Raw genomic sequence first — 17,617 nt, 5'->3', positions numbered from 1 at the left:
CCAAGTCAAGCAAGGAAAGTTCTGAATAGCAGGCCACAGAGTGCAATTTTAAGGCTTCTGTTCAATATATTTACAAAATAGGATCGTAAGATTTATAGACAACACATAGTAGGAAAATAAAGTATCACGATTCAGAATGATCTTGACCAAGTGGAATAACAGGAGAAGCCAACAAAATATATGTGAAGAGGGGCAGATGTAAAATCCATTATAGGTATTTAGGTAAGAAAAATGGACTGCAATATCTGGAAAAAAAGACATTAATGTCTTTGCGAATCACACGTTAATCACGGTGCAGTAGCAAAAAAGCAAATGCAATTTTAGGCTATATCAATAGCAGTACATTGTCCTTCCTCTTGTTCTGTGTTGGTCAGATTGTTGGTCAGGTGGTGTCCAGTTCAGGGACACATATTTTAGTGAAGACAAAGATTTGTTTGATCAAAATAAACATGGCTATTAGAAGATGGTATGGGGAGCCTACCATACCTGAAGTTTCTGTAATAGTACTACATCAGCTATTTTGTCCTTGTCCTGCTTCGTTTGTTTGGCTTTCCAGTATTGCTTTTGAGCAGAATAGCGGTTCATGGGACATACTCGGAAGAGACAATCTGTAATGAGAAGAAGCCAAGGAATTAAAAAGTGATTGTCCTAATACCATAGTTTATTTCATGTTTATGACTATGTGCTACTCTACTCTTATAGAGATACCACTGATGAGTTATCAATTGAATCTCATACATGTTCTGTCGGGCTCTCTGGTAGACTCCTCCCAAAAATTCACAGGTACAAATTTCAGACATACACACGTTTGAAACTTCAAAACAATGTTCTTTATAATGAAAATTCACTTAAACCAAGCCCTCTTTTGGTATAGCAAAGAGCACTCATCTCCAAACAAACTGGTAATTTGTACAAGTCCCTTATCAGTCCTGTGATACTTAGCTTGCAGCTGTGAGGCAATTCACAGTCCTTCTTCTTTCACAAAGTGAAACACCCTTTGCCCTGGTTTAGTTTCAAAGCGGGGGGAAATCAGCACACAAAAGGTCAAAGTCAGTAAAGCAGTCAGGAAACACAAAGATCAGATAATCCTCCACAATGGTCAAACCCACAGGCTGCTATTTATAGCAGCCTCACTGATTACCACAGCCCCACCCAACCACAGGTGGCCTCATTTTCTTTCATAATAATCTCTCAGTTGTTGTTGCCTATGCATCGCTCTCCGCATGCGTGGCTGTATCATTAACTCTTGTTCTGAATCCAAGGAGGAGCTAGATAATTGATCTCCTGTCTGCCCCACTCTCCTCCTCCCTGTCACTCATGTCTTCTTGGTCAGAGGAGCCTTCATCAGCAGATTCCACCAGGGGCAAAACAGGCCTGCAGCATGTGGATGTCTCCCCCACATCCACAGTCCTTGGGGCAGGAGCTGGGCCAGAGCTAACTACAACAATACATATGATACAAATCTAGAAAAAAGAATCCTATATAGCAGGGAAATAGCCTTTAAAAATGTAGCTACAACCACCGAAGTCAACCAAGTTTCCCCACTCAAGTGGAAAACAGCTATGTGAGAATACAAATTATCTAAGACCCTGATGGCGAACCATCATATAAGCCATATCTGTTAGCACAGGAGCTGTTGCCCTAGCTTAGCTCCAATGTGCCTGTGTGTGCCGGCCAACTGATTTTTGGAAGCCTTTGGAGCCTGGGGAGGGCTATTGGGCTCACCAGAAGTTGGGAAACAGACTGTTTCCAGCCTCCAGAGGGCCTCTGGGGGGGCAGGGGAAGCTGTTTTCGCCCTCCCCAGGCATTGAATTGTGGGTCTGGGCACTCGTGTATCCGCGACAGCATACGCCCACACTCTTTCAGCACCCAAGGAAAAAAAGGTTCGCCTTCACTGATCTAAGATCTTGTAGACATTGTCACACCTGGCAAGACATACCTGAACTTAGAAAACTGAGCACGGTCAAGCTCATGGTTAGTGCTTGACTTAGGACCACAGTTGGAGGCGGAACTTCCATTGCTAAGTGATGCAGTCATTAAACGACTCATGCCCAGTTTTATGACCTTTTGTTGTGGTCATTAAGTGAATCATGTGATTGTTAAGTATATCTAGCTTGCCCCCCATTTACTTTGCTTGTTCGAAGGCCGTGGGAAATTTGCAAATGGTGATCACATGATTTTGGGGCACTACATCCATCATAAATATATTCTGGCTGCCAAGCACCTGAATTCTTATCACCTGGTCGCAAGGACATTCCGATGGTCATTAAGAGCAAGAACCGATTCCAAGTCAGTTTTTCAGCACCACTGTAACTTTGAACAGTAGAAATGGTTGTTAGGTGTAAGATGACATGTAGTTAATAATTAGATGGGAGATTATAATACTCTGTAGGTTAGATGGAAACCTCTGTCTGTCTGTCTGTCTCTCTGTGTGTGTGTGTGTGTGTGTGTGTGTGTATTCAATATGGAAGAAGGCAATGAAAAATTACTTAGTATTGTTGCTAAGAAAATTTCAATGGCAGATCTGTGTAGTCACCTGGAGCTAAACATAACTCAAAACAACAGCTTTTATTTATGTTTATATATATACAATGCATGTGTGTGTGTGAGGACATTTATGACATTTGTCATTGAGCAGATAATCATAAATGCCAACTCATCTATAACTTATACTGTTTATAAGAAAACAGATTCTCATGCATATTTTACAACTGAGCACCAATTTTAAATGACATCGCACCCACAGCTGACAGGCAATGACGAACAGCAGAATCCTTCCAATATGAAGTTAGACTAATTCTTCCATACCTTTCTCTTGACAAGATATACATAGCAGAATAAATATAAGAGATAGATAAAATTGTCAATGAAATGTCACCCTGCCTTTATTTTAGGAGGAAGGGAAACAAACACGGCGCATGCCTATGGAATACACCTTCTCCATGCTGTCCATTACCAAACAGTACATTACAGCAGTGATGTATGTTTGGGATTCAGAAAATAGTTTTGCAGAACCAGCTCTCCTATATATGCATACATTCCAGAGCTGACAAAACTGAATCCTACTTTAATACCGGCAACAAGGCACTTCCTCTAACAGACAGGAGAGGAACTTATAGAGATTGCAGGCAAGCCACTGGATTAGCCACAGCATAGCCAACTGACACCATCACTTCCCTATCCTCTCTCCACCCCTTTATCTCATGACCTTGAGTCCTCTCCTGGCAAGCGGCTCTTTTCTTCCTCCTAAGCAAGGCCCACAATTCCTCATCACCACAAAACAGCAAAGTGAATGCAGGGGTGGGTTCAGCGAGGAGCTGCCTGCCGCCAGTGCTAGCAGTCCGCTTCTGGCGGTGGGCACAGGCACATCCAGCATGAGCGCAGACGTGTCCAGCATGAGATTCGGCTTCTCCGGGACCGCCTTCTGCCGCACGAATCCCAGCGACCAATTAGGTCCCACAGAGTTGGCCTTCTCCGGGTCCCGTCAACTAAACAATGTCGTTTGGCGGGACCCAGGGGAAGAGCCTTCTCTGTGGCGGCCCCGACCCTTTGGAATCAACTCCCCCCAGATATCAGAGTTGCCCCCACCCTCCTAGCCTTTCGTAAGCTCCTTAAAACCCACCTCTGTCGTCAGGCATGGGGGAATTGACATGTTCCTTCCCCCTAGGCTTATAAAATTTGTGTATGGTATGCTAGTGTGTATGATTGGTTTTTAACTTGTGGTGTCCTTAAAATTAATTTAATATTGGATTTGTCTTGTATTGCTGTTGCTGTGAGCCGCCCCGAGTCTGCGGAGAGGGGCGGCATACAAATCTGATTAAACTTAAACTTAAACTTAAACTGTGCATGCATGCAGAAGTGCAATTTTGCACGAGGATGCTCGCATGCGCAAGATTTTGATGGTTTTCGCCAATTTCTTTGCTTCCGCGCATGCGCAGAAGCAAAAAAAGTACAACAATTAATAATAATAATAATAATAATAATAATAATAATAATAATAATAATAATTTATTAGATTTGTATGCCGCCCCTCTCCAAAGACTCGGGGCGGCTCACAACAAGCGATAAAACAATATTGTACAGGCACAAATCTAATATTAAGAAAAAACTAAAAACCCTATCAATTTAAAAAACCAAACAGCACATACATACCAAACATAAATTATAATAAGCCTGGGGGAAAGGTGTCTCAAATCCCCCATGCCTGGCGGTATAGATGGGTCTTAAGTAGTTTACGGAAGACAAGGAGGGTGGGAGCAGTTCTAATCTCCGGGGGGAGTTGATCATCAAAATCTCACATGCGTGTCTTCGCATGAAATTTTGCTTGCTGTGCATGCGCAGAAGCCAAATCTCATGCGGGGGGCTTGTTGGGGATGCACAGATGCATGGACATGGCCACCTCTGCTACCGGAATAACAATCCCAACCATTCTGGGAGCAGCGCATTACTGGGTGGGTTCCTTCCGGTTCAGTCCAGGTCGCCCGAACCAATAGTGACCTGTTGGTGATGTCACAGATCTGATTTGGTCGGTGCCAGTCCATGGGCACAGGCATCTGTTTTTTTTAAAAAATGCTAATTTTTCCCTATTTGGATGGCTTCTCCTCTTCCGCTGCTTGGAAAAGGGCCCGCCCGCAAGCCCACCCCGGGTTAATAATAATAATAATAATAATAATAATAATAATAATAATAATAATAATAATATATTAGATTTGTATGCCCCCCTCTCCGAGGACTCGGAGTGGCTCACAACAGCAACAAAATACAATATGATACAAATCCAATATTAAAACTAATTAAAAACCTATTATTACTAAAAAACATTCAATTCTACACAAACACACCATTCTCAAATGCTAGTCAGAAAGATGGGGGGTAGGGTTAGTCCCCCCCCCCCATGCCTGGCTGCATAAATGGATCTTTAAAATCTTGCGGAGGGTAAGGAGCGTGGGAGCAATTTGAATCTCCAGGGGAAGTTGATTCCAGAGGGCTGGGGCTGCCACAGAGAAGGCTCTACCACTAGGTCCCACCAGATGGCATTGTTTAGTCGACAGGACCCGGAGAAGACCAACTCTGTGGGACCTAATTGGCCGTTGGGATTCAGGCGAAGAAATAATATTTATTCGCCCAAAGCACAGCTGATCAGCTCCTCAACTGTGTTTTAGGCTCATTCCTTCTACTCAGCCTGCACTCAAATTGCACATGGGGATGTCGCGATGTGAACTGATAGCAAAAATAAGTGGAACCCACCCCTGAGTGAATGCTAGGGAGTATATCAGGAAAAATTGTACATCATCTTCGCACCAAAAGAGAAACTCCAATGTCCTGGCCGCTCAAAATGCCCTCAACATGTTTTCTGACAGCTGTAAAACTAAGCCAAAAAAATTCTCTCCTAAAAAATATTTCATCTCTCATGAAAGGAAGAATATATTCAAGCCTCAGTGGCACAGTGGTTAGAATGCAATACTGCAAGCTACTTCTGCTGATCACCGGCTGCCAGCAGTTTGGCAGTTCGAATCTCAGTAGGCTCAAGGTTGACTCAGCCTTCCATCCTTCCAAGGTCGGTAAAATGAGGACCCAGATTTTGGGGGGCAATACTGTATGCTGACTCTCTGTAAAACGCTCTAGGAAGGCTGTGAAGCGCTGTTAAGGGATATATAAATCTAAACACTATGGTTATATTCATTCATTTTCAGAGAAAAGGAAGACTCAAATATTTTTCAGAAATATTTGAGGATCCAGATTTTCCAGAGGCAATAGCTATCCTAATTGAAGAAGAATTAAAAAAAATATTGTAACTAATACAAAACATGGAACTGATGAAGTATGGTTTCAGTTAATTTTGAATATCCTCCTCCACAACCCTGGCCAACACAGTATTGCTTATTCAATTTGAGAATGGTAAGTTATGAACTTTTTTTCCCTTTGAAAAATACCTTGCTGCTTTTTCAAAAGTTGCCTATTTCCTGGGAAAGAATGCTTGAAGGTGGGGCAAGGCACTTCTCTTACAGAACCATGTAAAAAAGAGCAAGAGGTAACAGCCCTTGCACATTTATAAGTGAGACAACGCCGTGAAGAAAAAAACATTCGACTCAGCCCTGCCCAGAGTTGAATCGAATATCGTACCATTCCAGATCTACATAAAACTTGCACAGCAACTCAGCGGTAATTCCAGCCAGCTTTGGAAACTACTCGTGAGAAAGATGTTCTCAAGTAGATGAGATCAAAGCTCTTGATGTCACTCATTACAATCCAGACACTTCAGATACAAAAAGAAAATCATTTCCAGTCTTGGATCGCATCCCAAACTGCTGCCAAGCACGTAATCAGTTATTTATCTAGAGGAGGAATAATAAGCCGGTAAAAACACAGCTCTCACTGGTTCTGGATGGGAGCCATTTTTACATCTTGTTTCACAAGATTCTTTGTCCTGTAGGAAAGCCCCATGGCATGTAAGCTGTGGGTCATTACACCTTTGCAGAAAAGGTCCTTAGCTAGTTCTTTGTCTCTATAGTAGAACCCAAGTTCACTTCTGCTAACAACACAGATCTGGTCAAACCATTTCCAAATTACTCCATGCTGACAGAACAGACTCAAATACAATTAAGTATTCATTTACCAAATTCCTCCATACTGAAAACCAGATGCTGTGGAGAAGAAAATAATATTAGGCTTCTCCTAGAGAAGTTTATTAGATCATTGTTAAAATAATGCATAAAAAATATTCCTACCAATGGAGGTAATTTTATTAGTTACTTGCCTAATGAAACTAGAGAATAATAGATTGATTGGCCTTTGATAAAGCTATATCTCTCCTCAATATCTCCCAAGGCAAGGACTTAGAAATCCCATATCATGTATCCATGGTTAATAAGGTTCAAGACTGCATATGTTATACTTTTCTCTACTTTCCTTCTCTAGTTATTTGAAAGCAAATTGGATGCCCAGCTCCCTCTATTTCCAATTTTCTCAAAATCGGACAAAAGTAGGGAAAATAAAAGTAGATTCTGAACAAAATGTTTAGAATTTATGGTAGAAACCTTTACTTAAACCTCAATTTAAATATAGAAACAAAGAAGAAAGGAAACAGATGGTAATTAAAAAGTCCTCAAAGAACATAAGGTTACAGAGATTGAGTGCTCTTTAATTCAATAGTTCTCCCACTTTTTTGCCTCAGCCAAAAATGCAAGGAATATATGTGGGTATTTTCATGAACATCGTTTGTAGGGTCAAGTTCTAGCTGTGATTCAATGACTTTGGTTGGTCTTTCCCTGAGGGCTGAAAAAGAAGGCAAGATAGACGTATGAATATTTTATTAAAAGAATGTGAGCCTCCCATTGTTGATCCTGATAAATACTGCTGACTTTCTGGATGGATCCACTGATCATGGAATCCACTGTCTTCATATAGTGTTATAGTTGTATAACAATATAAGGCAGGGGTCTCCAACCTTGGCAACTTTATGACTTGTGGACTTCAACTGGTTGAGGAACTCTGGAAGGTGAAGTCCACAAGTCTTAAAGTTGACAAAGTTGGAGACCTCTGGTATAAGGCATGCAACGGCGGGGAAGACTTTACTGCCATCCTGCTCTACTGTATTATTTGTTCAATTCACAACCAACCATTAAAATACTCATTTAGCAAAGAACAAGATTAGATTAGATTAGATTTATTGGATTTATACGCCGCCCCTCTCCGCAAACTCGGGGCGGCTCACAACAATAATAAAAAACAGCACAGTACATAATACCAAATCCAATGCCCACCAATCTAATTACAATTTAAAACTAGTAATCTCATAAAAACGGTATACTGTATATAAAAAACAGGCACACAGTCAATCTATCAACAAAACAACATGGGCAAGGGGGAGGTGTTTTAGTTCCCCCATGCCTGACGGCAGAGGTGGGTCTTAAGGAGTTTACAAAAGGCAGGGAGGGTGGGGGCAATCCTAATCTCAGGGGGGAGCTGGTTCCAGAGGGTCGGGGCCCCCACAGAGAAGGCTCTTCCCCTGGGTCCCGCTAGACGACATTGTTTAGTCGACGGGACCTGGAGAAGGCCAACTCTGTGGGACTTAACCGGTCGCTGGGATTCGTGCGGCAGGAGGCGGTCCCAAAGATATTCTGGTCCGGTGCCATGAAGGGCTTTATAGGTCATAACCAACACTTTGAATTGTGACCGGAAACTGATTGGCAACCAATGCAGACTGCGGAGTGTTGGAGTGATATGGGCATACTTGGAGAAGCCCATAATTGCTCTCGCAGCTGCAGACTTGAATACTATCCTTGTTTTCTCCCAACATGTTCAAACATAAGGCTGTGCTATACAGTACTGAAAAGGCCTTGGGGAAAGCTGAGAGTGAGAGGGAGCAGGAACTTGCCAGCTTTTGTTGTTCTGGCCAAGTTCAGACACTTTATAACTGAAAGCTATTTTTCCTCACTGGTTTCAACAGTTGCTGCAAAATGCATGAATTTTTGCATGCAGACAACTTAAAAGCTACCATATTTTTCAGAGTATAAGATGCACCGAATATATGACACACCATAGTTTTTCGGGAGGAAAAAAGCTTACCAGATATTCATTTGGCTAGCATTCTTAATCTGGTCAGTTTCAGCACATTATTTTATCCCCTGGCTAGGGCTTTAAAAAAACCTTATTCGGAGAGAGTAACAATGAAAGAGCTTGCAAGCCAGTTAGAGCTGGGAACATCATTAGCACGCGGAAAGAAACATTCAGAGCAAGTAGAGCAATTTTTTAAAAGCCTGCAAGTACTTAGGGCTTGGAAAACAAGTAACAATGAAATAACTTGCAAGCCGGTAAGAGCTGGGAATATCATTAGAACCTGGTTAGGGCGGAAAGAAACTTTTGGAGCAAGTTAGATAAATGGGGGGAAAAACCCTGCAAAGATTTAGGGCTTGGAAAACATTCTTCACAGAGAGAAACATTGAAAAAGCCTGCAAAGTAAGAGCTGGTTAGGGCTGAAAAAAGCTACATTCAGAGTATAAGATTCACCCTAATTATCAGTCTCTTTTAGGCAGGAAAAAGTACATCTTATACTCTGAAAAATACGGTATTTGATCGAGGAAATCTGCTTCTCTAGAAATATGCAGTCAGTTCTCTCCCAGAAGCTGTGATTAGGTTTTATATTTTGCCATAAAAAGTTATAAGAATGTATGTCATCCTAACGGGCATTTCCATGAGTCACAATGTACATATTTAAAAAGAAATACTGAAGCAATCTTTGATGAACCTAGTCATTGGGGTTTCAAGCTATCCGTTGCCTTAGAAGAGGAAGAGATTTCTGTGACAGAAATGCCGGGATCAAAACTAAGCTACATGAGAACAAATAAGCCTAATCCTTTCCATTGTCATAAAATACTTGTACTAGTCATTTACTTTCTTGGTTGGTCAACTCTCATAAAATACATAAAGCTATATTCATCCCAACCCTAATGCTTCCCAAGACCATGTAAAGTCAGGACAAGGTTAAAGTAAATGTCGACCTGTATTCTTAAATGGCCCACAATAGGTGTCCTCATTTTGGAGACAGGTATAGAAAAAAGAGTACTTTTAAGTGAAACTGTTTGCTTTAAGTATGTAAACCTAGGAATCTCCAATAAGTATAATTAAATAAGCCTCCAATAAATCTCCAAGTCTCGAATTATGTTCCACTAATCTTAATATCTCCATCCTAAAGTTTCAGTGTTTGATAATTTACCAGTAATCCATACTCAAAAAATTCTCTGTGTGGAGGACATAGCCCCTTATTGATGCCCCTTCCTCATTCAGGTGGCTTTTAATAAAATGATGTTTTCTAAGTGAATAATAATAATAATAATTTATTAGATTTGTATGCCGCCCCTCTCCGAAGACTCGGGGCGGCTCACAACAATAATAAAAGGCAATATAACAGTAGAACAAATCTAATATTAAAAGAAAAAGATATATAAAACCCCAACAATTAAAACCATACGACACATACATACCAAAAATAAAATATAAAAGCCTGGGGGAGGTGTCTTAGTTCCCACATGCCTGGCGATATAGGTGGGTCTTGAGTAATTTGCAAAAGACAAGGAGGTGGGGGCAGTTCTAATCTCTGGGGGGAGTTGATTTCAGAGGGCTGGGGCCGCCACAGAGAAGGCTCTTCCCCTGGGGCCCGCCAAGCGACATTGTTTGGTCAATGGGACCCGGAGAAGGCCAAATCTGTGGGACCTTATCAGTCGTTGGGATTTGTGCAGTAGAAGGCGGTTCCGGAGGTATTCTGGTCCAATGCCATGTAGGGCTTTAAAGGTCATTACCAACACTTTGAATTGTGACCGGAAACTGATCGGCAGCCAATGCAAGCCACGGAGTGTTGTAGAAACGTGGGCAAATCTGGGAAGCCCCACGATACCTCTCGCAGCCACATTCTGCACGATATGGAGTTTCCAAACACTCTTCAAAGGTAGCCCCATGTAGAGAGCATTGCAGTAATTGAACCTCGAGGTGATAAGGGCATGAGCAACTGTGAGCAATGACTCCTTGTCCAAATAGGGCCGCAACTGGTGCACCAGGCGAACCTGGGCAAACGCCCTCCTTGCCACAGCCGAAAGATGGTGGTCCAATGTCAGCTGTGGATCGAGGAGGACGCCCAAGTTGTGAACCCTCTCTGAGGGGATCAATAATCCCCCCCCCCAGAGTAATGGATGGACAGATGGAATTGTCCTTGGGAGGCAAAACCCACAGCCACCCCGTCTTGTCTGGATTGAGTTTGAGCTTGTTGACACCCATCCAGACCCCAACAGCCTCCAGGCACCGGCACATCACATCCACTGCTTAGAAGAATCAGCACTTCCTTTTTAATGCAATGCTATTTTAATTAGTTTGACTGTAATAATCTAAAACTGTTTCCACTGAATCTGACAATATCAAGAAGAGAAAAAGCACTAGAGCCCTAATGCCTTGACACTAAATCAGGGGTCCCCAATGCCCAGTCCATGAACCAGCATTTGTCCACAGCATGCCAAGAAATAAGTGGAGCCCCATATGCAGGATGCAGGCAGCATATGAAAGCACCTCACCTCTGGTCCATGGAAAAAACCTCTCTCCATGCAATCAGTTCCTGGTGCCCAAGAGGTTTGAGGTCACTACACCAAATCCCAGAGTGGTAAAGTTTAAAAATCTGTAGATATGTTCTAAGTGTTGCTAGCCTTCTATAAATGCAATATTAATTATGTTTCAAAAACCTACACTATAGCTAATGTCATATATCCATGCAGAAAAGTTGGAAGGACCTGAAAAAATTCCATTCCAACATTTTTTTTTCTCTACTATGATATTTTTATGTGTGTTCCCAACAGGGAAAAAACAAGAGAGGGGAATAAGGCAGACACATTCATAGATATAAAAATAGGATGACCCCTATTCACTGGGTGAATAGTGCAGTCAGGTGGTAGGGAAAGCAAGTAGGATGCTTGGCTGCATAGCTAGAGGTATAACAAGCAGGAAGAGGGAGATTATGATCCCGCTATATAGAGTGCTCGTGAGACCACATTTGGAATACTGTGTTCAGTTCTGGAGACCTCACCTACAAAAAGATATTGACAAAATTGAACGGATCCAAAGACGGGCTACAAGAATGGTGGAAGGTCTTAAGCATAAAACGTATCAGGAAAGACTTAATGAACTCAATCTATATTGTCTGGAAACTTAAGGAAAAGGTGGGACATGATCGAAACATTTAAATATGTTAAAGCAGCGTTTCCCAACCGGTGTGCCGCGGCACACCGGTGTGCCGCGAGACATGGCCAGGTGTGCCGCCAAGCTCCGGCTGGGCGGGGCGCTGCCGGTACTTCCATCCTGGGGCTCCCGCTCGCAGCTGTCCCCTGGCTCCTACTCGATGCCGCGGTTTTCGGCGCTCTCCTGCTGGGCCCCAAAGAAGGAAGGCGGGAAAAAGTCCTTTGTGGCCCGGCAGGAGGGCACTGGCGTTGGGAGCGGGGTGGTGGTGGTGGCCGCAGCGGCCGCAGGCAGTCGCGGGGAGATGTCGGCGGCGAGAGGGAGCGCTCTCTCTCTCTCTCTCTCTCTCAGCTGACTGCAAGCGGGAGCCGTGATGGTGGCGGTTGGACCTGCGGCAAGTGTCCTTTGTGGCCCAGCGGGAGGGCACTGGCGATGGGAGCGGGGGGGGTGGCCGCAGCGGCCGCAGGCAGTTGGCGGTGGCGAGAGGGAGCTCTCTCTCTCTCTCAGCTGACTGCAAGCGGGAGCCCTGACGGTGGCGGTTGGACGTGCTGCTGGCGCTGCGGGCCTGGCATATACGGTGTCCAGCAGCACGTCCAGCTGCCGCCGTCAGGGCTCCCACTTGCAGTCAGCTGAGAGAGAGAGAGAAAGAAAGAGAGACATAGCAAGAGAGGCAGAGAAAGAGAGACAGAGCAAGAAAGAGAGGCAGAGAAAGAGAAAGAGAGATAGAGAAAGAGAGAGAGAAAGAGAGACATAGCAAGAGAGGCAGAGAGAGAGAGAGAAAGAAAGAGAGACATAGCAAGAGAAAAAGAGAGACTTAGCAAGAGAGGCAGAGAGAGAGAGAAAGAGAAAGAAAGAGAGACATAGCAAGAGAGACAGAGAGAAAGAGAGAGAAAGAAAGAGAGCAAGAGAGGCAAAGAGAAAGAAAGAGACATATAGCAAGACAGTGAAAGAGAGAGAGAGCAAGAGAGAGAGAGAAAAGCAAGAAAGAGATAGCAAGAGAGACAGAGAGAGAGAGCAAGGGAGAGAGAAAGACATAGAGGAAGGGAAGGAGGGAGAGAGAAAGAGAGAAAAAAAGAGAGGAAGAAAGAAAGAAAGGGATGGAGAGAGAGAAAGAAGGGAAGGAAGGAAAAGAGAGAAAGAGGGAGAAATAGAGCGAAAGGGAGGAAGAGAGAGGGTTTTTTTGTCCAAACTTTTCTTTAGCCTGCCCCCCCACCCCGCCCCCCTTCAGTGTTCCCCAGGATTTTGAAAATATGAATAATGTGCCGCGGCTCAAAAAAGGTTGGGAAACACTGTGTTAAAGGGTTAAATAAGGTTCAGGAGGGAAGTGTTTTTAATAGGAAAGTGAACACAAAAACAAGGGGACACAATCTGAAGTTAGTTGGGGGAAAGATCAAAAGCAACATGAGAAAATATTATTTTACTGAAAGAGTAGTAGATCCTTGGAACAAACTTCCAGCAGACGTGGTTGGTAAATCCACAGTAACTGAATTTAAACATGCCTGGGATAAACATAGATCCATCCTAAGATAAAATACAGAAAATAATATAAGGGCAGACTAGATGGACCATGAGGTCTTTTTCTGCTGTCATTCTTCTATGTTTCTATGTTCTCTGTTTCTATTCCTGCCAAGTGCAGAACTGCCTTGCTTTCCACATCAAATGTAAAAAAAGAAAAGTTTTTAATTTCACAAATCATTTACAGCTTTTGAATTACATTTGAAAGCAAAGGGACCGAGCTAGATCAAATGATAACAGGGGGGAAAATTCAACAGTGCCGTGTTTGTTTCATCCTGCTTGAACCTGCAATTAGTTGGAAGATATTTTCATTCCACCAGATTTATCTACAGTGTTTCAGAATGCATACCTTGCATGGAATAGATGCTATCTCTACTTTTTGTGCAACAGGTCACAATATATGTGTTTCAAAAGAATTTAGGTTATGCTTTGTTTCCTTCCCCACCTTTTCTTGTTCACACTTTCCATTTTTCCTAAAATGTAAAATTCTATATAACAGAGAAAGAACGCAAATAATAAGAAAACCATAACAGGAAGAAAGCTGATAGTGATATAATTAATTTTTAATGTACTACAGATACATTAATTGTCAATTCGTTTAAAAAGGGATTTGGAAGGAAGATACATGCGTGATTTCTATACTTCAGCAGCTGCAATGTGCAAAAGCACAAAGGACATGGCACAGCGATCATAAGCATGTAACTACATTCAACTGCATTAAAAAGAAGTTACAGTGATACCTCTACCTAAGAACGCCTCTACTTACAAACTTTTCTAGATAAGAACCAGGTGTTCAAGATTTTTTTTTTTTGCCTCTTCTTAAGAACCATTTTCCACTTACAAACTCAAGCCTCCGAAACTGTAACCAGAAAAGGCACTTACAAACCCGAGCCTCCGTAGGGCCTCTCTAGGAATCTCCTGGAAGGAAACATGGCCGGAAAAGACAGGGAGAAGCCTCCATGGGGTCTCTCTAGGAATCTCCTGGGAAGAAACAAGGCATCCACCCTCCCTGTGGTTTCCCCAATTGCAGGCATTATTTGCTTTTACATTGATTCCCATAGGAAAAATTGCTTCTTCTCACAAACTTTTCTACTTAAGAACCTGGTCAATTAAATAAATTAAGTTCATAAGTAGAGGTGCCTCTGTATATAAATTGCCATTCAAGAAAGTAATATCTAAATCAGCTTACCCTGGTTTGGTAGTCTTTAGATGAACTGGGACCACATTTCCCAGAATTCCTCAGTCATTATGTTATTGGCCAAGAACAATATATGAGGGCTATACTGAAACCTAAGTTCTAAACTGGATTTAGTAGTTATAATTAAGTTATAATTAGTTCTCGGAAAGGGGCGGCATACAAATCCAATAAATTATTATTATTATTATAATTGTTATTATTATTATTATTATTATTATATTAAAAAATATTCGTAAAAATGTAAGAGGAGGGAAAAGAACAGAATAGAATTTTATTTGCCAAATGAGATTGGACACACAAGGAATTTGTCTTGGTGCACATGATCTCAGTGTATATAAAAGAAAAGATAAGTCCCGGTACCAATAAGCAATCAAAACATATTAGGAACCAGTCAATATAAATTGTAAGGATACAAGCAACAAATTACAGTCATATAGTCATTTGTGGGAGGAGATAGGTGACTTAGTAAATAGTCTGACAGTGTTGAGGGAATTATTTGTTTAGCAGAGTGATGGAGTTCAGGGAAAAAATGTTTTTGTGTCTAGTTGTTATTGTGTGCAGTGCTCTATAGCATCGTTTTGAGGGTAGGAGTTGAAGCAGTTTAGGTCCAAGATGTGAGGTGTCTGTAAATATTTTCACAGCCCTCTTTTTGACTTGTGCAGTAGACAGGTCCTCAGTAGAAGGCAGGTTGATAGCAATTGGTTTTTCTGCAGTTCCAGCTATCTACTGAAGTTTGTGTCTGTCTTGTTGAGTTGAAGAACCCAACCAAACAGTTATAAAGGTGCAGATGACAAGAACCAGAATTTTCTAAGCACAGGTACTACAGGACAGGACCATCATTAGTAAACCATCTATGCAAACCCTTTCCATGTTGAATGGTTGAAAAAGCTTTCTGTAAAATTTGGAAGAGAATTTCACTCGGGGCAGGACACCAATACAGAGAGAAAATTAAATTACCACACTTGGACACAGAAGTACTAGAAAATAGGGCTTTTAGGAAAAGAAGTGCAGAGATTCAGCTTGCTTGTGGTTGTGTGGTTGCTTTGGCCATTACACACTCTTTTACAGGCCAAGAGTTGCCCTACCCTTCTGGTGACTCATCCCACTTTCCCTTTGGACCAAAACACGAGGCTGCCAATAGCTAAAGACAGACTTCAGATTCAGTGACTCTGAATGGGAAATCATTACCAAATATTGAGTCAAGGAAGGGGTAGCTAAAGTGTGCCAAATGGGAGTAGTCCAGACTAAGGCAACTGCCTCTAGCTTGTTTGCTTAAAGGATCTCTAATCTCCTGCCCTTCCTCACCAGGCTATTTCTACAGAAAAGCAAATGCCATTGTGTGAAAGATAATTACTGTCTCCCGGTAGTGTTTTTTGGTGTTCGTAAGATTGTTGATATGGAGGCCTTGCCCTCACCAAATTCTTCACACCTCCCCCGTTAGTCCCAATGCTTCTTAAAGTTTTAAAAGAATACAGGTCAGTCCTCAATTTACAACAGTCCATTTAGTGACCATTCAAAGTTAGAATGGCCCTGAAGAAAGTGACTTATGACATTTTTAATTTTATTTATTTATTTACTTACTTACTTACTTACTTACTTACTTACTTACTTACTTACTTACTTACTTACTTACTTACTTATTGTACTTGTATGTCCCCCCTCTCCGTGGACTTGGGGTGGCTCACAACATATCAAAAAAACAATATACAATAACACATCTGAAATCCAATTAATATCAATAACTAATCTAAAACCATGCTAAACAGGCTAAAACATTAAAAACCATTCATTCAGATTCAAACCACAAACATACCACACACTTGTTGGCCAGAGGCTAGGATTTAGTGACCCCAAGCCTGTCAGCATAAATAGGTTTTCAGATTCTTGCAGAATGTGAGGAGGGTGGGGGCAGTATGGGAGATTATTATTATTATTATTATTATTATTATTATTATTATTATTATTATTATTATTATTATTATAATATTTGTATGCCGCCCCTATCCAAAGACTCGGATTCCAGAGGGTCGGGGCCCCCACAGAGAAGGCTCTTCCCCTAGGCCCTGTCAAGCGACATTGTCTAGTTGACAGGATCTGGAGAAGGCCGGCTCTGTGGGACCTAACCAGTCGCTGGGATTTATGCAGCAGAAGGCGTTCCTGAAAGCAATCTGGTCCGATGCCATGTAGGGCTTTAATCACAGAATTGTTGCAGCATTGTGATGGTCATGTAGTCTAAATTCAGATGCTTGGCAACTGGCATGTATTTATGACAGTTGCAGTGTCCTAGGATTATTATTATTATTATTATTATTATTATTATTATTATTATTATTATTATTATTTCGATATAACACAGCAAACGGGATCACTATGCTGGATTTCGTATTTCATAACCAGTTGGGCACTTCCCAAGCACTTATTATTATTATTATTATTATTATTATTATTATTATTATTATTATTTAGTAGATTTGCATGCCGCCCCTCTCCGGAGACTCAGAGCAGTGATCACTTTTTATGACCTTTTAAACAAGCAAAGTAAATAGGAAAGCCAGATTCACTTAACCACCAGGCTAATAACTTAACAACTGCACCAATTCACTTAATAACTGTGGCAAGAAATAGGGCAAAATTCACTTCACAAATGTCTTGCTTAGTAACAGAAATTTTGGACTCAATTGTGGTTATAAGTTGAGGACTACCTGTATAAAGTGGTGCACCCAGTAGTGAGTTTCAATTACCGTCACTACCGGTTCGCTATTGAGAGCGTGAGTGGCACTTCTGCACATTCGCAGCGATGTCCACGTGAGTGGGTGAAGCCTCTCAACACCACCACTACGACTTTACTCGATATGGGGCAAACCAGTAGCAAACCACCCCTAGGTAGACTGTTTACTGTGGGGGGAATCTGCTTTTAATTCTCTGGAACATACCTTCCGCAGTGACCGATTAGAGCCCACAGAGTTGGCCTTCTCCAGGTCCCATTGACTAAGCAGTGTTGGTTGGTGGGCCCACTGTGAAGGGCCTTCTCTGTGGTGGCCCCAGCTCTTTGGGATCAACTACCCTCCCGAAGTCCATACTGCCCCCACCCCACTGGCTTTCCTAATGGCCCTAAAGACCTGGCTCTGCCGGCAGGCCTAGGGGCCATTAAATTTGACAACTTATTCCGGCCTAGATATGATTTGATTT

The 17,617-nt window shown here is 42.1% G+C and overlaps 1 protein-coding gene across 2 annotated transcripts in view; it reads right to left on the bottom strand.

The window, feature by feature from the left end:
• Nucleotides 1–17,617, bottom strand: part of ITPR3 (inositol 1,4,5-trisphosphate receptor type 3) — a 170,273-nt gene that overhangs the window by 109,205 nt on the left and 43,451 nt on the right. For both annotated transcript variants that reach the window (XM_070745257.1, XM_070745258.1), the window contains exon 3: nt 487–608. In XM_070745257.1, coding sequence (XP_070601358.1) covers nt 487–608 — 122 coding nt within the window. The remainder of the gene's footprint in view (nt 1–486; nt 609–17,617) is intronic.

Source organism: Erythrolamprus reginae, chromosome 3, assembly GCF_031021105.1.
Source record: "Erythrolamprus reginae isolate rEryReg1 chromosome 3, rEryReg1.hap1, whole genome shotgun sequence".
NCBI classification, from domain to species: Eukaryota; Metazoa; Chordata; class Lepidosauria; order Squamata; family Dipsadidae; genus Erythrolamprus; species Erythrolamprus reginae.
This window is presented reverse-complemented; position numbering and strand designations above follow the sequence as displayed.